The sequence below is a fragment of the Lissotriton vulgaris genome, chromosome 2_1, assembly GCF_964263255.1.
Source record: "Lissotriton vulgaris chromosome 2_1, aLisVul1.2, whole genome shotgun sequence".
Lineage (NCBI taxonomy): Eukaryota > Metazoa > Chordata > Amphibia > Caudata > Salamandridae > Lissotriton > Lissotriton vulgaris.
In genome coordinates, this window is record NC_141687.1 from 943,283,031 (window position 1) to 943,305,108 (window position 22,078).

At 45.8% G+C, this 22,078-nt stretch overlaps 1 protein-coding gene across 2 annotated transcripts in view; it reads right to left on the minus strand.

Annotated features, from left to right (window-relative positions):
• THRAP3 (thyroid hormone receptor associated protein 3) overlaps positions 1-22,078 on the minus strand; it is a 269,684-nt gene that overhangs the window by 29,446 nt on the left and 218,160 nt on the right. For both annotated transcript variants that reach the window (XM_086956473.1, XM_086956472.1), the window contains exon 11: positions 15,946-16,074. In XM_086956473.1, the coding sequence (XP_086812599.1) occupies positions 15,946-16,074 (129 nt within the window). The remainder of the gene's footprint in view (positions 1-15,945; positions 16,075-22,078) is intronic.

Below are 22,078 nucleotides of genomic sequence, written 5' to 3' on the forward strand. Positions count from 1 at the left end.
CAGTGAGGTCCATCCTCCTGCTTTCCTTATCAGGTGGTGGACCAGATGTGGTTGGCACGTTGGCCCTTCTCCTGGCAGTTGCCGCGATAATAGAGTCCGCTGCCACGGTGCCCTGGATATAAGGGGGGTCCCCGGAGGAGAACTTGTATTTCTTCTCCGTCCTCGGGGTCACCGACCTGCATGTAGCCGGTTCCTTGAAGGCTTCAGCTCCTTGTGCAGTGACGCTCTTCAGCATGGGCAGGAAACTGCTTTTTGTCTGTGAGGGGAGCAATGTTTCCAGCAGGAAGTCTGCCTTTGTCTGTTCCTCCTCCAACTTTACATTGTAGACGGTTGCAGCCTTCTTGACGACTTCATAGTAAGCCCCGATGTCATCTGGCGGCGAAGGCCTCGACGGATACGTCTCCACAGGTTCCTCGGGGTTATCGGCCTCGAGATCCTGCCATTCTTCATCCAAGGACGCCGAGCATTCTGAGTAGTAGCTCTCGCGGAGGTAATCTCCCTCCGAGCGGTAGAAATCCTCCTCTTCCCCTTCATCTGTGGGCTCTGGAGTTTTCGGCGGCTCTTCGGCCTCGAAGTCCTCCTGCAACTCAACCTCTTCGGCTGGCGCTGCGGTGCTCGAGGCAGCAGTCGCGGTCTTCGAGGGAATCGAGTAGTTCTTCATTTTCTCGTCGAAGTCTCTCTTCCTCTGGAGCATACTCTCCATTTCGGCCTCGAGCCTTTTTCTCTTTTTCTCCATCTGTGCCGCCTGCTCGGCGTCGAGCTTCTCGGCTGGTCTCTTCGACGGCGCCTTCGACGTGGAGGCCATTTTGAGCGTCTTCTCGCTCGCGGGTCCCTTCTCGAGGGCCTGCTTCGACGACCTATGCTTTTCGCTGGTCTTCGCCATCTGGGAGTCCTTTTCGAAGGATCCGCTGGGCTTTTCGGAGGATGCAACTTCGGACGTCGAAAATTTCGTCGCCGGTGCTCCTTTCGAGGACTTAGCCTCTGTTTTTCGGGATTCTCCCTCAGGCTTTCTAGGCCCTGTCTGGGTTTTCGGGGTCGTAGACTCTACCTTTTTTGAAGGTCTCACATCGGTCTCTACGACCGTGAAGTCATCTGGTCCCTCGGCGATGTTCTCCTCTTCCTCGGAGGAGGCGCCCAGGTCGTAAAGCGTCGGCGTGGTCCCTTTCCCTTGCATCGTCTGGTGGGCCACCCTCTGTCTCTCTCGAACTCTCAAAGTCTTCGGCGTGAAGACTGAACAGGCGTTGCAGACTGGATGCTGGTCCTTCTGCGCGTACTTGTGGTGGCAATTACAGCAGAACTTGAATGGAGTGTTGTCCATGTGCTCGGTCAGGGGGTCCCCTGCCCGCTCCTTCTCCGTGGCTGTCGAAAACCTCGATGTTTTCTTCCTCCTTCTCCGTTCTTGTTCTAGGAGGTCTTCTTCTCCGACCTTCCTCGGTCCTTTTTCTTCCAAAAACTTGTGTATTTCCTTCTTTTCTCCTGAAACTTCTCCGGAGCTTCGTGCGACGATCCAGACCCAACGGCGGAAAAAAGAATCTGAAGATGGCGCCCAAGGGTGGGAGCTTCCGCAGGAAGCGTGCCGACGTCACGAAGGTGCACCAAATGGTGGGACGTCGACGCCCACCTGGGCTACAAAAAAAAAAAAAAAAAAAGAGAAAAAAGACTACGAATCCGGACCCAACCACCAGATCGCGGAATAATGCACAGCATAGTGAATCCAGAAAGATTCACGCTGCAAAAGTAAACCTTCACCTCCAGTCTGCATGTTAGTATCTGATTTTCATTCAGGCGTAGCTTTAGGAGCTGTCTTCATTCGAGATCTAAACTCTTAGAGACGCACAAGTAGGTGTAAATCGTACTCTTTGGAGTTGCCACTCAATCTGCAGCGGTTAGTCTGATGTGTGCTTTCCCACGGCAGTAGGTGCGGTTTTACCGGAAATATTGCCAGCCTCATTGCCAAAAGGTTTTCCTTCATACTTCGGGAAGCTTGCACCTAGATATGGCTGTGGTGTACATCTCTAACAGCTCTGAATCACAAACCAGCTGTGAGCCCTCTTGTTTAGGTCGGTTTTATCTTCTTCGAAGGAAACTAACTTTACAGATTTGTATACCAAGGCCTTAAAGCTGTTATAAGGAAGACCGGATTTTCACAAATCTTGTAAAGCGAGCAACCTTATTTCTGACTGAAGGTAAACCATAGCTGGACAGTTGTTTGTCCTGGTCATGTCCTTCCCCAAGTAGGAGTTTAATGAACCAGACTTAGCACTCTTTATTTTATACCAGCATTTGGCATAGACGCCCTTCAGTGTTATTTGCTGCTTTTCTAGGCCAAACCAAGCCTCATTTGTGCTGGAGAGGTATTGTGGGAGATTGATTATTATTCTAGTGGCTTTGGAAATCACCATATCCAAAATTATTTAATCTTTCCCTCTCATTGATTCGCTACCATACGGAATTGCTGATAGAAGCTTTGCTCGAAGTACTTTCAATAGAGGGATAAGATTGGGCTAGTTATTTTGTGCTTGATGTTTTTTTAGCGTAACAGACAATAGGGTCCTTCTGCCTTGGATGGGCACTTTTTGTTTGTGGTAGGTATCCATACTGTCAAAAATTATTCCCAAATATTTGTACTTTAACAGTCTCCAGCTGCCTATCCCCCAGCAGCCATCTGAATTGGTTCTTGGTGCTCCGCTGATTAAACGTTCGAGTGGTATGTTCCTGCGAGAAGTCTCCGCTCCTCTTCGGCGAGACTGGTAAAGATACAGAGGTTCAGGAAAGTCAGGTTGGGTGGTAGATCCTTTGGTGTAGCAGCTGTCAAACTTTGGAACGAACTCCCTTCGGAACTTAGACAAGTCAGGGACCTCCTTCCTTTTAGAAGGAGATTAAAAACCTGGCTGTTTCCTATGACATAGTTGGCTGCCTGCTTCGGGCACATTCTTATTCCTTACTTTGAGTTTGCTAAGCGCCAGGATGCCTGTGAGGTGATAGTGCGCTCTATAAATTAAATAAATACCATTATTTTGGACTTCTCAAGGTTTATAATTAATCCAGTATTTTTGGCAAAATTGCTTGTGACATTTATCAGATGCTGGAGGCTGACTGGGGTTCGGTTGATCAGTATCAGCTCGTCAGCGTATAGTAAGTTTGAAAGCGTCAGACCACCCCTATTCGGGGCGTGGTGATGGCAATCATCCAACTCAGTTGAGAGGTCCGACACAAGTTAAACAAGGTTGGAGCAAGAACACTGCCCTGTTTTAACCCTTTAGTGGTTGGGATGGATTAGTTACTTACCTGTAATCTTAGTTCTCTTCCAGGGGTATTCTCATTAAAGTCATAATCACTAAAAAATCTCCGCCCATGAGCGGGAACCCAGGTCATATAATAAAAAAAAGATTATATATATATATATATATATATATATATATATATATATATATATATATATATATATATATATGTGTAAATATATATAATAGTAGTACATAGTACTAAACAAATTATACACATATGTATAACCAATAAAAATGCAGCTCAACATAACCCACAGGCTAATAAAGCCATAATTACATATTTTCTGCAGTATGAAAATAAACCATATAAACAATGCAATAAAAAGGCATGAGCCTCATAAGCATTCCATAATCAGCAAAAAAAACTTATTTTCAAAGAATTTGTAATGAAAGGCAATTAGCCTAAGAAGGCTGCATACAGAAAAACTATCCCTGTACAGAAAATCAGACTGACACCTCGCCTTTAAGGCCTCAGAATCTGAACACTTTGCTTTTAAGGCCACCAGGGGAACTCTGTTCCCATCATGCACCACAGGTGACAGTTAGGTCAGTTCTTTTGTATGGTACAGTAAACTTAGCAGGAATCTGCATCTAGAAACACAATATTACCATCATAAAGCTACTTCTTGCCCGGGGAGGCAGGAGGGTGCTTATGACTTTAATGAGTATACCCCCTGGAAGAGAACTAGGATTACAGGTAAGTAACTAATCCTTCTCTTCCAGGGAATACTCATTAATAGTCATAAGCACTGAATAGAGTAGCAAGCTCATACCCACAAAACGCGGGCGAACAGAGAAAACAACAACAACAGCTGTAAAACACACAGATCTCAGGTAGAATTAGCAAATACATTTTTAAGAGATGCTTGCCCAACTTGTGCATCTGCCTGTGTGTCGGAGTCAAGGCTATAATGGCGAGTAAAAGTATGCACTGAACGCCAAGTAGCTGCCTTACAAATTTCTGCCATAGAAACATTTCTAAGGAGAGCTATGGTAGAAGCTTTCCCTCTTGTAGAATGTGCTTTTGGTCTTCCTGACAAAGACCTATTTGACAACCGAAAAGTTAGAGGATACAAGAAACAATCCATCTAGCAATGGACCTCTTAGATGCTGCAGAGCCTGTATTAACAGGACCATAGTTAATGAACAAATGGTCTGAATGTCTCAAAGTCTTTGTTCTATCTAGATAAAACAAGGACTCTTCAGATCTAAGGAATGAAGAGCCCTTTCAGCAGGACCAGTAGGATTTGGAAAAAAGATAGGCAAGGTTATGGCTTGATTAATATGAAAATCTGACACTACCTTGGGCAGAAAAGCAGGATGTGTCCTGAGTACCACTCTATTAGAATGAAACACAGTAAACCGTTCTTTGCAACACAGAGCCTGAATCTCGCTCACTCTACGAGCAGATGTAATAGCCACCAGGAACGCTACTTTCCAAGTTAAGTGTTGCAAGGAAGACTTGTGTATTGGCTCAAAAAGAGCACCCATTAACTTAGTTAACACCACATTAAGCTCCCACGGTGGAGAAGGAGACCTGACTGGCGGATACACCTTTCTCAAACCTTCCAGAAAATCCTTTACTACAGGAACCCTAAAGAAGGAGACCAGAGTAGGTGATTTTCTGGACTTTAATAGAATTAAATTGAAGACCAGATCTTGCTAAAAGTAAGAGGTAGGTCAAAATCACCTGTTCTTGACCATGGATAGGGTCAAACCCTTACTCTCACACCACAGGTAAAAATCGTTTCCACTTAAATCCATAGGATTTCCTTGTAGAAGGCCGTTTCGCCTCCTTAAGGATGTGCATACAGTCAGGATTCAACTCCAAGTGTCTATACTGGATGACTTCAGGAGCCATGCTTCCAGGCGCAGGGAAGACAGATTGGGGTGGAACACTCTCCCCTTCTGTTTGGACAGAAGATCCGGGCGACACCGCAATCTCCTGTGTGGTACTTCAGACAACTGAAGGAGATCTGGAAACCACCATTGGCGTGGTCACTCTGGGGCAATCAACATCATCCTGGAGTCGGTCCTGTACATCCGGTTGATTACTGTTGGTATCAACGGGGTCGGTGGAAAAGCGTACAGTAAGTTCTGATACCAGTCTATCAAAAGGGCATTCCCCTGAGACCCGTTCAGGGAAAACCTGGACACGAAGACGGGGCATTTTGAGTTTTCCGCGTCTGCGAACAGATTGATATCTGGTGTTCCTCATGCCTGAAAAATACTGTTTGTGACTTCCTCGTTGAGGACCCAATCGTGAGCCTCGACGAAGTCTCTGCTCAGGAAATCCGCTTGTGAATTGAGAGCTCCCGGTAGATGTACAGCCGTTATCGACAAGTCTCTCGCCAATAACCAATTCCAGATGGTCTGGGCTTCTATGGACAGAGTCCTGGACCGAGTACCCCCCTGCTTGTTTAAATAATACTTTGTCGTTGTATTGTCTGTTTGCACCAGGAGGGACCGAGACTGGAATGATGGAAACAGGGACTTGAGGGCTAGATGAACAGCCCGCAGCTCCAGCAGGTTGATGTGATAGCCCTTCTCTGAGTCGGACCATAGCCCTTGTACTTGCAGAGGGCTCATATGAGCACCCCAACCCTGGAGTGAAGCGTCCGTGATCAGAGTCTGCACCGGCGGGTCTTGATGAAACGGAACACCTCTCATCAAGTGTGATCTCTTCATCCACCACCTGATGGAATTTTTGGCGGACTGATTAAGCAGAACTCTATCCTCCCAACATCCCGTCCTCTGAGTCCACTGGTCCTCTAGACACTGTTGTACAGGACGCATGTGCAACCTTGCGTTGGTAACTATGAAGATGCACAATGCCATGGATCCCAGAAGAGAAGATTGGAGATGAAGAAGCAGGAGATCTATGTCTTCTCTCAGGAGTAGTAGATCGATGCCTACTGCGCTCCCTAGAGCGTGAACGCCTTCGCACTGGAGATCTGGATCTCCTTGGAGACCCACCAGCCGGTGGTCTCGAAGCCTCCATAGTCAGTGGTCTTTGATTAGGCCTTGGCTGCATCTTCAAATGACGGATGCTCTCTAGCCATCTTGGAGCCACACCTGCAGGTGGTGTATTACGCACCGGAGAGCCCTCCGGGTAAACCTGCACAATCTGCACTCCCAACGAAGAAGAAGAAGCTGATGAGGAAACACTCCTAATAGAATGTGGAGAACCAGAAGCTAAAGGCACCTTTTTGGGGACCAACTGTCTTTCTCCTGACGCTGACTTTCTTGACATCGAGTCAGAATGAACCACCACTGAAGAATCTTGGTGTGGAGAGGCTCCAACCACTGGAGATCTGTTCACTGATGCCCTTGACTGCAGGTCATGTGACACAGATCTTGGAGGGTCAACCAACACCCTCGAAGCTGCTTCAGACCTCGACAAAGACCTGTGAGAGGTCCGAGAGGCTGATCTAAAATGTCTCGACGTCGACCGTGAGACACATAGCGGAGATCTCGACGTCGGACATTTTCTCGACGTCGACTGGACCATCTCAAGCCTCGAGCCAGAGGCATGCATCGAATTCGAACCATGTCTCGACGGCGATCTGGATCGTCTTCTCTTTTCAGGTCTCAACGTCGTACCTTCGTCTCTCAAAGTCGATCTGAACTCTCTCGTCGCCAATCGAACCCTTCCTCTCGACGACGATCGCACTCTCTCTCTGGACGTCGAACGCATTGCTCTCGACGTCGTCCTCACAGCAATCTACACCAGACGTCTCGACGTCGATACACTTCTCCACGGCGACCTCGATCTCCGCTTCGACGCCAACTTATGCCTCACCGGCGAGGTCTTCGACGTCGATGCAGTTTTCTCTTGTCTCGACGTCGACTGTGATCTTGATTTCGACGCTGCACTTACTTTCAGACGTAGACGCTTCCTGATGTCGTCTTTTCTTGCTTTTACCTTCAGGAGAAGCAGATCTTCGTCGTTTTGAGTGAGAAGTTGACCTTCCAGACGACAACACTCCTTGCCCCCTTTTCACGACGTTCTTCTCACTCCATAAGCCCCAAAAATCAAACCTTTTCTCTCTTTCAAAGTTCTGCTAGAAAGCTTGAGGCAATGGTAACATTTTTCCACATCATGTGTGGAAGGTAGACAAACCACACAAACAGAATGAGGATCTGTTTTGGACATCATCTTCCCACAGGAAGGACACTTATAGAATAAAGGTGGCATAACTGACAATTTTTTTTTTAAAGATTTAGTCAGAAAAGGTAGAAAACCACCAAAAGCCAATACTGTAAAAAAAATTAAAAAAAAAAAAACAGGAAAAAACAAATTCTGACTGAAAACAGTCAAATTCAGCAGAGCTCAAGTTCCAGGTTCCTCACAGACCAAGCCGGAAAAAAGAACTGACCTAACTGTCACCTGTGGTGCATGATGGGAACAGAGTTCCCCTGGAGGCCTTAAAGGCAAAGTGTTCAGATTCTCTGAGGCCTTAAAGGCGAGGTGTCAGTCTGATTTTCTGTACAGGGATAGTTTTTCTGTATGCAGCCTTCTTAGGCTAATTGCCTTTCATTACAAATACTTTGATGAAAATAAAAGGTTTTTTGCTGATTATGGAATGCTTTTGAGGCTCATGTCGTTTTATTGCATTGTTTATATGGTTTATTTTCATACTGCAGAAAATATGTAATTATGGCTCTATTAGCCTATGGGTTATGTTGGGCTGCATTTTTATTGGTTATATATGTATAATTTGTTTAGTACTATGTACTACTATTATATATATTTACATATATACACACACACACATACATACATACATACATACATACATACATACATACATACATACATACATACATACATACATACATACATATATATATATATATATATATATATCGGGTTCCCGCTCATGGGCGGAGATTATTCAGTGCTTATGACTATTAATGAATATCCCCTGGAAGAGAACCTCCTTGACAGACTGCAGCGTTTCCCCAACTTAATTTGGACCCATGTCTTAGAGTGGAGTAAGATTAGCTGGTTTAAAAGGGTTGGGGTATTTTCCACCCAGCTAGCTTAGCCCACAATTTCCCTCTGTTAAAGCTGTCAAAAGCAGCTTTGTAGTCGATATATCAGACAAATAGTGGTTTATTGATTGCTTTTGTAGCGTCAATTAAAAGCGAAAGAGTAAGAATGTTCGTAGTTGTCCCCAGATTTTTTTGAATACCTGTTTGGTTGATTGGGATGAGAGCTTTTAACTCTGCCCACTCAGTTAATTCAGCCAATAATAGGCCGGCATAATATTTGCCCTCAATGTCAAGGAGTGTTATGAGCCTATTGTTCTTTGGTTCACTCTTGCTACCTTTCTTATAGATAGGTGAAATGATCCACCCCTTCCAAGAATCTGGGATTCTTCCAGTTTCCAGAATATTGTTAAAGAGTGGTAAGAATGCTCCAGCCCAGTAGATTGGGTCTTGCTTATATATAATTGGCGAAAGGCCATTAGGCCCAGGCGCTCCTTCGTTTACACGATTTGAAATTCTATTCACAATAGTTTTAATTAAAAAGGGGGATGCGGGCTCTGGACCTTGAGGTTTTAGGAACGCCGGATGGCCAGATTGATGGAACAACCTCTCTCCAAGGTCTCTGCAGAAGTACTTTGCGCCCCCTTGAGCACAGAATTAACAGACCCAGAACACCTCCTTCGGTCTAATGTTGGGCTCTTGATGGTAACGGAGTAGTGGGTCTGGATACCAGACTGCTTGCTGGAGATGCAGTCGAATCCCCTGAGTTTCTAATTGACGCTTTTCCTTGAGGATTTTCTCCACTATTTCTCCAGTTGCCCAATCTTTCTTAGTTGCTTCTTGCTCCGAAAAGCGTTTAAAAATTTCAAATTCTACTGATTCTAAATCTTGTGAGCCGATCCCTGCCAGACTGCTAATCGTAGTTCATATTCGGAGAATATTACTTCTCTTTAGGGTGTCTCCTCATCCTTTAGATTCATATTCCAGTATAACAGAATTGACTTGGGGATCACCCGTCGGGGCTCATTTGGGAGTGTTCCACTACATAAGGATTTGCCACTACTCCCTGCGCGTAGGAGCATCAAGTTTTGTTCTACCCTTTCTGCGGAGTCCGGGCTTTGCTCTTTTCCCGTGCACCGTACACTGACGCTTTGATGTTTCACTGGCCTCGTTCTATTTGCGGTTTCACTTTTGATTTGGCATCCCTTGTTTTTAGTTGTTCGGTATGTGCTATTGCAATTTGTTACTGCAGGAGCAGCTTCACCTGCTGTTAAAGTTTCCAGTTGATTTTCGGCCTGCTCTTAAGTTGATGAGTCCGAAGTAATTGTGCTGGCTTAAGTTCACCTCTCCTGCTTGTTCCATCCCTGTTGGGCAGTGGGCGTCAATAGCGTTCGGCTCAGGATGCGCATTTGTTGGTCCCCCACTTGCACTTCATACTTGCTGATGTCCACTCGGGGATTTTGGTACGACTTGAAAGAAGTATTTTATAAATGGATCGTTGTTCCACCCTTTTCTCCTCTGTTTCCGACACGGTTTGGATAATTGCCATTTATTCGACTAGGCGCCCCCTCGTTTGATTGGCTTATCTGCTTTTTACCGCTGCTGGCGGGCTGCACACCGATTGGCGTTCAGGGGTGACTAAGGGCCCTGAGGGGTCGGTACTCAAAAGCTTATATTCATTGGCTGTTCCTTGAGTTCCCGGTTCCTTGTGTTGTATTGACTGAGGGCGCACCTTTGCCTGGCCCTGTATCTTTCCCAACCACCATGGAGGCGGTGACCAGAGTATTTCCATACTTGTCAGACTCGGATTGCTCTTTTTGTTCCTGGACGGGCAATATCATTTACTTATAATCTTGTTCTAGTTTGATTTTGCTCATTTTAAGCTTGCCAATATTTCAATTGGTACTTTTTAAATCCATGAGAAGATCACCCATCACTGTATGGCAGCGTTACGGGTTTCTCTGCAATTAAATGGCAGGTGCAGCTTTGCGGGATTATTACTGTTTCAGATTGAGATCTTTCAATAAAGTTTTTAATTTCCGACAACTTGCTATGAATGCTTGTGACATGCAGGGCTAGACAGTTAAGGAGGGTAAGTTGAATAGCCATCTTGTCCGAGGGATGTTTCAGAGCCTTTGTTGAAAGCTGAATGGTGTTTAAACCCTTCACAGCGGGGGTAATTCCCCCGCTGTGCTGGGGAGCGGGGCGCGCACAGCGCCACGGTGCTTGTGACGAGCTGAGCTAGTCATGACCACGCCCGTTTTCGTGGAACATTCAGCACAGCGGGGGAATTAGCCCCACGTATGAGCGTTCCACGGCTCATGACGAGCTCAGCTCGTCATGAGCACCCGAGCACTGTGCCTCATGACGAGCTGAGCTCGTCGTGAGCACGGAAGGAGTTAAGAGAAAGGCTCATATTTTGTTTTCTCCTGTTAGTATTTCCTTCTAACTCCCCTTTATAGTAATTCCTGTGCCTTGAGGGGCTGTTTCTCCCTTGTCCTCTGTGGAATATGTGGGGACCAAATTTTCCCACTCTTCAGTCGTAATGAAAGACGTATTGCTGACCACGTCGTTCGGGGGGGGTGGGGTGGGGGGGGGTGGGGGGGGGGGGGTGTCTTGTTCGCCCCTGCCTTTGCTCCTCTGTCCCCTGGCATAGGGGGGACTAGTTCCGACTGCAGTCCAAGGAAGGGTGGATTTGGTGACTGGACTTTTGTTTTAATGCCAATGTCAGTGTTATTTACTATCTTCACAGGGATCTCACTGAACTGAATCTTTGCTGCCATCGCTGTGGTCTTCCAGTTAGTATTGTACATGTCGGAGATCTAGGTCAATGACATCCAGACTCAATTGTGGGTCTTTCTCCCGCTGCTTTAATAAGGATTTCATCTAGAGTAGAGTTAGCCGCAGTGCCCGCTGTTATAGAAGCTTCTGGCACAGAGTGCTGAGAAAGCTGCATAGTTCTGACACGTCCTTATGTTAATATCTGGCTCAAATGGCATTCTTGATGGTAATCTTGAAACCACCAAAATAGTGGGGAAGGGCAAATTTCCTGTGCGTTGTGTGCTTTCTTTATTCTCCTTCCCAGTGTTTTTATCGGTAAACTTTGCATTTTGCGGAGCTACACAAGCTACGAGTGGATCTGCTGCCTCTTATTACTCCTTTAATTGTAGAGCTGGGTAGTGCCATGCTTCATCCTCCTGATTTGGCCAATTTGGCAGATATGCCTTTGCCTGTTGAGTCTTCTGGATGTAGTGGGGAAGAGAGATTCAGTTTGTTAATACTAAGATTCAACACTGCGCCATCATCTTTCACAAATGAAAATTGAGTATATTTTAGGTTGAAAATACCCTTTTCCCAAATTTGCTGGTGGCTGCGCTGGTCTGTCTGCCACTCCACCCCAATCTTTATCTACCAGTTTGTTCACTAGTATTCCAGAGTCCTGGTAGGCAATTACCTCTGCTGTTGTCACTGCGGAGGCCAACGGCGATGTTAATGTGGAAAAGTGACTTTCGGTTGACTCTCTTAGGATCTTGTTTTTCTTTTTTCTGTTAACATTTGTTACAGACTGCCTCTCCTTGACGGACCTCATGGTCACCTATATGGTATCAGTGTCGGTTTGTTATTATATTTTTTACTTTGATTAACAGTTTTCAATGATCATTTTTTTGTGAAAAATATTTTTATTTGCTTTTAAACGTTGATGAATATAAACAATTAAGTCATGAGTGTATGATGCCGAGCAGTCTATAGACCGTGACAGTAGATGGGAGACAGAAAACAGTACTACACTCCCTCTGAGAGCACCATCCAAGTTCGCAAAGTTACAAATATACATTTGCTGAAGATCATATCAAAATCAATAATTTCCCACAATAGGTTAGGTATTACAGATTTTAAGGCTCTTTTCCCGATCATTCCATTACCAGCTCTAGTCCCTCCCCCTCGGTTCCGAACTCCAAACCATAGTATTGTAGCCATGGAGTCCATATCTTACGGAACTTTCGGGGACACACCCTTGCCGCATATGTCATTTTCTCTACCATATACAGATTCAGACTTTCTCCATTCCAGCAGTGTAGGGAGTTGAGAAGCACCCCAGTAGCGAGCATTATCTTTTAGCTACAACCAGTCCCAGGTTAACCAGCATCAGTGTATATTGTGGGAGGTCCACCTCAGTGGGGATTCCCAGTAAGAGATAGAGGTTCCAGCTCAAGTTGAGCCCTCAGTAGATTTAATTCTTGAGCCACAATATTCCAATATGTTTGAATCCTGGCACATTCCCAGAGGGTGTGTATGAAAGTCCTGCGTTCTGTGTAGCATCTAAGGCAATCTGGGTATCTGCCATACCCATAGCGTGCAGTCTCGCATTATCGAAATAGGTCCTATGCTGAACGTGGGTGCATAAGAGCACCTCCCTAAGGTCCTCTAACGGACCAGTAGTTTGTTCCCATTTAGTTCTGAGTGGGCCGAGGTTGTCAGGGATATTGTTAATTTGTGTCTTATATGTTAATAAGATAGCTTGACTCTGGATCTCCTCCTGGAGGAGTCTACCTTCTGGAGGGGCATATTCCGGCAGCGTACCGCGTCCAATCCTTCAGCTCGCCAGGCATGTTGCAGCCGAAGGTAAGCATAGGACTGGGTCCGATGAAGTGGGCATGTAGCTTGGAGCGAAGCGAACGGGGCCAATGTTCTTCTTTCCATAACGTCTCACACCTTGGAGATTCCTATTAACCCGTTGAGTGCTTATGACAAGCTCAGTTTGTCATGAGGCAGGGTTGAGCTGAACTCATGACGAGCTGAACTCGTCACGGCCGTTGGAACGTTCACGCGGCGAAAATTTCCCTGCTGTGTTGATCGTTCTAAAACGGGTGTGGTCGTGACGAGCTCAGCTCGTCATGAGTGCTAGCTCGTCACAAGCACAGCCGCGCCCACCCTCCCTCCCCCCTGCACAGCTGGGGGGAAACACCCCGCAGTGAAGGGGTTAAATCCCATTGCCTAAAACCTCTGTTTTCCAATTTCCTTCAATCTAGTTGCCTTCCATAGAGGAGTTTCCTTTGTGGGTTTCTTATCCCATTTCATTTGCTTCTCAGCCTGTTTCCATGCCTCTACTGTTCATTGGGGAGCCGGCTACAGCCTTCACCACGATAGAGATAGTGATAGTGTAAATGTATGCAGTCTCTGAATCGCAGTCGCTCTAACATATAAATGGGGTGATCTCATGGTGCGTGAGTCCATTCATTAATTATAATGAGGTGTGCCGCCCAATAGTAAGCCATGATATCCGGTAGGGCCAAACCACCATCGTAAGGGTTTCGCTGTAGTGTTTGTAGCGCTATACGTGGCTGAAACTCATCCCACAAAAGTAAGCGAAGTTCACTATTAACCTCTTCAGTGCTCATGACAAGGTCAACTCGTCATGGGTTTTACCTGCCCTGTGCTTATGACGAGTTGACCTTGTCATGAACAATGGAGAATCTGGGAATCCAGCACCGGAGGGGGAAAACCCTTAGCACCCAAGGTGTTAAGGATTGTAAATAAGGCCTCTGGTATTTTGCAGTATGAGTTTTGCAAAATATATAGCAGCTGTGGAAGGGGGATCATTTTGTACAGAGTCGCACAGCCCATAATCGTTAGGGAGTTTCCTCCACTGCTCGACATAGTCTTGAAAGTTGACAAGGATACGCAAGACATTGTGCTCTAAATTAGCAGCGATGTTAGTAGTGATATATAGCTCAAGGTATGTAAGCCCGTCCAGGAATAGTCTTGGGCAGCTCAGGTAGGCCTGGGCATTCCACTGGGTATACGGTGGATTTAGTCTAATTAATTCTATACCCCGCGTATTGACCTATGCCTTTCCAAATCACTTGCTCTTTTCATTTCTAATGAGACGTCTGAAGCCTGTCCTTTATATGTACCCTTGGATATTTTCCTGTTTAGCTGGTCTCAATAGTGTATGTTTCTCTAACTTTTGAGTGGAAGGTTTTTTTCTTGTGTATCCCACACACTATATATTTACCACCCTGATGAAGGTGAAGCCTGCCCTTGAGCTAGACATCGAAACGCACGTTGGCGCCAAATGACCTTGTGTATTTGGATCCAGCCTCTATCCATTAATGGGAGGATACACAAGAAAACCTACGATACTTACATCATTTGGCTGTATAGAAATTTTGATTGTTACATTTTAGCAATATGTATGAGTGTTAGAATGCTATTGATTGAGAGTGACGAATGAGTATGTAACTTTGGAATTTTTAATGAGTTTTTTTAATGCTTTGTGTGGGACCTATGTGTACGTTCATTAAGTATTATGCATCTATTCATGTTCAGCACTCTGCGAACCTTGATAAATTAAATGAACCATAATTATCAAAATAAAATAAAAATATAAATTTCGGAATAATTGTATTCTTGTAATTGAGAGTACGTCCAATTGTTCGCCCCGTGTTGTGTATTATTGGGTGACCCTATTTGGGCACTATATATATATATATATTCTATATATAGGCAGGTTAATTTCTTTAGTATTCGCCTCACCAGACTTTAACCTGGCTCTCCCTCACTCGTCCATGTAACAGCCTCATTGCATTGCTAGAAGACAAGGCACCTTTCAATGTTTACTGCTAGATTTAATTTCTACTATGTGGCAACTGCATTTGTTTCTCTACAAGAGCATCAGTTTACAAGTTTTGCTTTATGTGAACACCAATATGAATGCAGGATGCATAGTTAGTAGAGTCAAGTACTGCTTACTCAAGTATCTTGCAAGTTCGCAGGTGCCATTTTGGCACATTTTGGCAACCTTGTCTGCCAGGACAGGTTCCGTTTTTGGGTTGAGAATAGTAGGTACATGTTTTCACAAATGCAATGTGCATTAAATAAGAGTTTAATGTAAAGAGAAATTATTATTCTGAAGTAAAATGTAACTTCAATATCACACAAGAAACTGCTCACTGGTGCAGCCAAGTTTGATCAGCAACAGCGTCTACGCATGTGTCCGTCCATAAAAAAAAAAGCGCAAACAGCCTTTGTGCCTTTAAAAAAAGTGAAGCTCCATGTAGCCAATTTTTAGAAAGATGATTTGTTGCTGTAATGTTATTAAAGGCTATCAATAACCCAAAAGGTGAATATGCAACATATCAATAAAAAACACAATGTTTCTTTTAGCCATTTTGTACAGCTGTGCCGCATGGAAAAAAATATAAACAAGAAAAAGTGCCACGACTCGAGAGGCAACACAAAGGGAAGGAGGGTCTGCGAAAACAGGCAAGGGAGGGTCTGGGGAAAGCTATAATGTTGCCAGCACTAGCAGTGTCAGGTTTTTTTTCAATACAGTCCTACTATCACCAGGTTGACTAGAGACGCCACATGAAATTCATAGGTCTGTAGATTTGTATTTGTTTTATTATTGTTTTAAAAGCCGTTTTCCAAGTTATTGTGAATGACATTTACAACCTGTGTATTGACTGGCAACATTATAATACTAATGTGCAGACACCCCCTAAGAGTCAATTAGTACACCTACACTTACTGGACTAATCAGAAAAACTTCACCCGATGACAGTAAGTTTGAAAATGCACATTAGGAAATGGAGAGGGGATAGGGACAGAGAGATAAAGAATGGAAAAAAGGAGCAAGCTCTTAATGATTCTTGAGACATACCACATAATATTTTTTACTTTTGGGGGGGAACTCCAGATCCCACTCTTCATCTTTGCTCCGATTCTTAAAATCATTACTGCCTCCGGTGAAAGTGCCTCGACCCCAACCTCTACCGCGTGCTCTGTACTGCTGTGTGAAGAAGAAAGGCAATACAATAGTTAGAAATAACGTTTTGTGACACTTCAGCAATCAGTTAAAATTAACAGTTAAAGTTCTAACCAAATCTTACAGGAAAGATTTAGCTGGAATAGGAGGAGAACCTTACCTCACTGGAAAATAAAAAAAATTTAAAAGTTGTCCCCGTTGAAGCAAGATTTTCCAGTTTCAGTAACTGAGTACTTCCGTGTTGAGAGGTGTGGGGAACAGGGTACAAGTAATTAGGCCATATCTCCATCAGCCTCCATGTAAAATGATTCAGCAACAGAAACAAATACTAAAACATAAATCTCAGCTTTCAAATGACCAATTTCAGCTGTAGCTACGAAGTGTAGTTTAAATACAGCATTACAATGTAGTAATGCGCGTCCTGGCTCCGGAATAGCGGTACCAAAGATAAGTGCACTGTAACTGAAGAGCAGTCACAAAGAGGTTTTGGCTCCTTGTGACGGAGTTGTTTTATTTCTAGACCCTCAAAGTGGATAGGTGAGTTCAAGCACTTCTGCTGTTGCTACAAATAGGGGCAAGTGAGAAGATTCTAATCCTTTGAGCGGGTTGCAATGGCATTTCCTGCATGCATATTGAGAAACCTAATGTCTCAAAAGAGATTAGAGGGTTTGAGGAGAAACATGCTCGTTCTGGGAAATCTTTGAGGTGATGGGCAACTGCTGATCGATCAATATTGGGTCCGTCAAAAATATTTCTTGAGAAGGAAGATTACCAGGCGGGAGTGCAGTGTGAGAATTATCTGAGGGATGACAACACAAGGAGGCCTCTCAGGTTGCAGAGAGGACTATGCAGTTTGCAAGCGTCTTAGTCTTTTCTTGGGGGAATGAAGCAAAGGAGGGATGAAATTGAAAATATCAACGTCGATCTGTGTGATGTAGGAAGGTGTTGAGACTGTGGCAAAACCGTAAGGTCACGTCTCCGGTTGTAAGACAGTGAAATAGACTGTCATGCACTCGGAATGTTTCAACAGACTGGAGGGTGACGCCGTCCTGTGTTTCAAAGTTAAAGACTCATTAGACTGGTGGAAATGACAGTGCTTCACGGTCAAGCTAGTTTTTAATGACTAGGATGTCCGCCTGAGGTTGCACAGGCTTTTTTTACCAGTGATGCAGTGGTCTGGCAGTCCCCGCACTTACCGCCGCTGTCCCTATGACTGCCTGCACGATGAGGCAGTCGGCAAAGATATCTTAGTAGAGTTGTCACAAGAACCCTTCCTCATGTGCTGACCAACGCATAGGCCCGCTAAATGGCACATGAGGGACCAGTGCTCGGAGCAGGCAGGACGCAGCACTATGACAGACCAGTGAGTGCGCTCAGGGCCATAGGAGAGGCCCTCCCGTGCTGCCGGAGGCGATATGCAGAGCTACGCAATAGGGCAGAGGCGCGCACGGATGAGGCGAGGCACGGCCCTGGAAGAGCCGCTGGGGTGTCTGTGCCCGATGGCCCATAGTGCTAGTGCAGAACGAGGTGTCTCCAGCACGGCCCTCCCCTACAGAGAGTTGGGACCGGCAAAGCCAACAGATTTGTAACGCCACTACAAGGGACAGGATCGCGCCCCTGCTGCTCCGTACCCTAAAGAACAAGTTACTTACCTTCGGTAACAATATATCTGTAAGTTAGTATTAGATTCTTACCTTAGAACAGTGTTTCCTAAACTGTGGTCCGTGGACCCCCAGGGGTCCTTGACACATTCCCAGGGGGTCCGCAGACAGCATGAAAGTATCTTGTCTCATTAGCAGTTTTCAAACAACAATAAAAGTGTCAAGATAACACCAGTGATTAATATATCTGTTTGGGGGAGATGAGAGTTTTGTCCAGTGGCAGATTTGAATTATCTAATGTAGCACAGAGGGTTAACATGCCTACTGCAAAGAACATGTATAATGCATTTTAAAAAACAGATTATTTTGGTACTGTGTAGTTCATAAGTGACAATCGCAATCTATCACAGTGACCTATAAACTGTCATCAAAGAGCTGCTTGCAAACTGCACGGTTCAAGTTAGTGACGTGTTTTTCCCAGTCTTTCTAAAAAGGTTTATTTAAGTGGAAATATATTTTTATTGTTAAAGTCAATGCTAACCACACTGTTATGTTCTGAATTCTGAGTTTGCGCTTTTCTAGACCAAGCACTATTTAAAAATGCCTACCAGTATGAATGACGTGAATTCTACACCTCGTAGTCCCCTTTGCCTTGTGTGACATTTTCTATACACTGATTTACATGTATGATTCACAGTCTCTATATGTGTGTGATGTAAAGTGCTCTCATACAATGGAATGAGAGATGCTATAAAAAATGTAATACATGTGACAGAGGGGCTATGGAGAGATGAGAGGTACTGTTGGAGGTTGATAGTGGGGGAATTATTGAAGAACAACAAAAAAGATTGTCATATTCTGGTGCATAGTAAGGACTTAATTTACTATTCTTTAAAAGCTAATACAATTCAATATGTAATGATAACTGTGTGGTAGACAGCACCATTGTTTCCTAAAGGTTTTTTGGGGGGAGCATCCCAAAGCCCCCTTTGTTGTGTAGTGGACAGGCTCACTCGTTGCACTTGGTGTGCACCCTATGGGGACTGGTCTGAAAACATTTGCCAGGGCTGCTTTGGTTTTCCAGTCTGGCCCTGGCAGTAGCAGGAGCCTCGTACTGCAAAATAAAACCAACCATTTAAAAGTTAGTCATGGAGATACAGCACCAACCTTCCCATCAATTTTCTTCATTGTTTCCAAATTCTTTCAATATAAAATAACAACAGACGTGGCAGAGAATCGTTGGCCTCCTTGGCTTATCGACACGCTCTGCCACTTCAGAAACGGAGGGCTGCACCTATATTTACAAGAATATGATGCGGCCCTGTGTTTCCCCTACGCTCACGCTAAACTTAAGTTTGTGGTGCCAACGTAGGCACCCTTGCACTATAGTGCAAGGGTGTCTTCGTGCAGGAGAAGATTGTTTATGTACAGTAAGGTCCCCCTTCCTACTCAAACAATTTTGAAATGCTGGTTTGTCACTTCTATATGTGCTGCTTAATGCAGCACACATGGAAGTTACAAAATGTCATTTTCTTAAAAGATTGTTTATGTGCAGGAAGGGTCATCTTCCTGAACATAAGCAATCGAAGGGGTTTCGCAAAAACTAGGATTATTAAAGCATTTCTCCTGGTTACGCCAAGTTGAGACCAGGTTTTCCCTGGTCTTAATTTTGGCGCTGCCTCCCATTTGCGCTGCCCTTGTTAATAGGGGGCAGTCTCAAAATCAATGGGTGTTACCGTGGAACGCCCACCCAACACCCACTGCCACCCCTTTTACGCTAAACATTGGGTGTAAGGGGGTCTTATTTACAAGCCAACGTTCAGCCATGTTAAGTGGCTTAACGCTACCTTGTAAATAAAGAGAAGTCCTGGCGCCATGGGAACGTCGCAAAAAGTGACATTCTCATGGTGATAGGGGCTTGTAAATATGCCCCTAAAATATTTATTAATCTGAGTATTTGTTTTGTGTGCACACGTGTTTTTATTTTTTTCAAATTACTGTTTAAACCTTGGCTGCTATTGATATTTTCCTCCTGTGCTGAAAATCCTTGATCATTATAGTTTCAGGATGAGCTCAGCTCGTCATCAGCACAGCTCAACTGTGCCTCATGACGAGCTGAGCTCGTCATGAGCAGGGAAGGGGTTAATGTTTGAATTTTAAATCCTACAAATAGCGTGGGGGTCCCTGGCTTCCAGTGGTGAATCAATGGGGGTCTACAGGAGTCAAAAGTTTGGGAACCACTGCCTTAGAATATCCCCAGGCGTCAGACTGGATCCGTAAATTTTTGCGTAGCAGTACCCTTGCGCGTCGGTAGGAGTCGTCTGCGGCTCCGCGTCCGTCGCGGGCACCGTGATGACGTCGGAGTACTTAGACGCCGCCTCCGCGTGCTGACGTCAGTTCTTAGACACAGCTTTTCCGCGCCAAAAACACAGAGCCATGTCAAAAACCAACACTGGTGCCATTGAAACTAAGGGCCCTGAAAGGAGATGACCTTAACCTTAGATATCAGTTCGCAGAACGGGGAGGATGGGTGGGGCGGTAAGGAATCCAATACCAACTACTGTATCTTACAGATATATCGTTACCGAAGGTGAGTAACTTGTTCATCTGAAAGAAACAGGTTAGTATTAGATTCCTTACCTTAGAATGGATACCCCAGCAATACCAACCCCGGTGGTGGGGCTGCGAACCAATCACACCAGAAAGTCCTGGAGGACGGAACGGCCAAAGAAGCCATCCCTCCGGACTTGGCTGTCCAGGCAGTAGTGTCTTGCAAACGTGTGCAACGATGCCCACGTAGCTGCCTGACAGATGTCCTGCAAGGGGACACCGTGGCCCAGGACAGTGGTAGCTGCCGTGGCCCGAGTGGAATGGGCCCGCAGCCCAACAGGAGGCTCCTTCCTTGACAAGGAGTAACAAGCCTTGATACACAAGACGACCCACCGAGAGATGGTCCGCTTGTGTACCGCCCGTCCCTTCTTAGCGCCCACGTTACCAATAAAGAGTTGGTCATCCACCCGGAACTGGCGTGTGCGATCCAAATAGAATGAGAGCGCACATTTTGGGTCCAGACGGTGGAGCCGCTCTTCCTCCTTTGAGGGATGCGGAGGCGGAAAGAAGGTGGGCAAGGTGATAGACTGCCCGATGTGGAAGGCCGTGACAACCTTGGGCAGGAAAGAGGGCCTAGTCCGCAACACAACCTTGTCCGGATGGACAGAAAGGAAAGGAGGTTTAGAGGAAAGACCCTGGAGCTCACTCACTCTCCTGGCAGAGGTGATGGCAACCAGGAAAACAGTCTTCAAAGTAAGAAGGCGGATAGGACAGTTGTGAAGTGGCTCAAAGGGAGCGCACATCAGATAAGAACCAGGTTCAAGTCCCACTGAGGCATCACGAAGGGAACAGGTGGAAACGTGCGAGTGATGCCTTTCAGAAAACGAGTTCCAATAGGGGACTTGAACAAAGATGGTTGATCAGGCAGCCTCAGAAAGGCCAAAAGGGCAGAAAGGTAGCCCTTGATAGTGGCCAGAGCAGAGCCCTGCTGGGCAAGAGAGAGAAGGAAGAGAAGAACCTCAGAAAGAGGGGCAGAGAGAGGATCCACAGCCTTTGCTGTACACCATGCCACAAATCTGTTCCACCTGCAGGCGTATACCGACTTAGTGGAGGGACGCCTGGCTGCCAGAATGATATTACAGACTTCAGGAGGCAAGTCAAATGGCCTCAACTGTCGCCGCTCAATCTCCAAGCATGGAGGTGGAGACTGGACAGGTTCGGGTGGAGGACCGTCCCCGGTTGCTGCGACAGAAGGTCCTCCTGAAGAGGCAGGCGAACCGGGGATCGACTGACATACTGAGTAGCTCGGGATACCAGTACCTTCGTGCCCAGTCCGGAGCCACAAGTATGACTTGGGCCCGGTCGCGTTTTATCTTCTACAGCACTCTGGGCAGAAGTGGTATAGGCGGAAAGGCGTACAACAGAACGCAACTCCACTCGCGACGAAAAGCGCCTCTGAGCGAGTGCCGCCTTGGAAATTCCTACGCGCTGAACTGATGACATTGCGCGTTCTCTTCGGTGGCGAATAGATCTAACCAAGGCTCTCCCCACAGCAGAAAGAGACCTTGCGCCACGTCAGAGTTCAGACGCCATTTGTGATCCATAATGCACTGGCGGCTGAGTTCGTCCGCCCTGGCGTTCAGAGAACCTGCCAGGTGATGAACCACCAGGGTCACGCCCTGACGTTCCAGCCACTGCCAGAGGCGCAGAGCCTCCTGGGAGAGTGTCCACGACCCCACCCTGTTTGTTGCAGTACCACATGGCGGTGGTGCTGTCCATTAACACCTGCACTACTCTCCCCCAGACAGAGGTGAGGAATGCCTTCAGTGCTAGACGAATCGCCCGCAGCTCCAAAAGGTTGATATGGAGCCGGGACT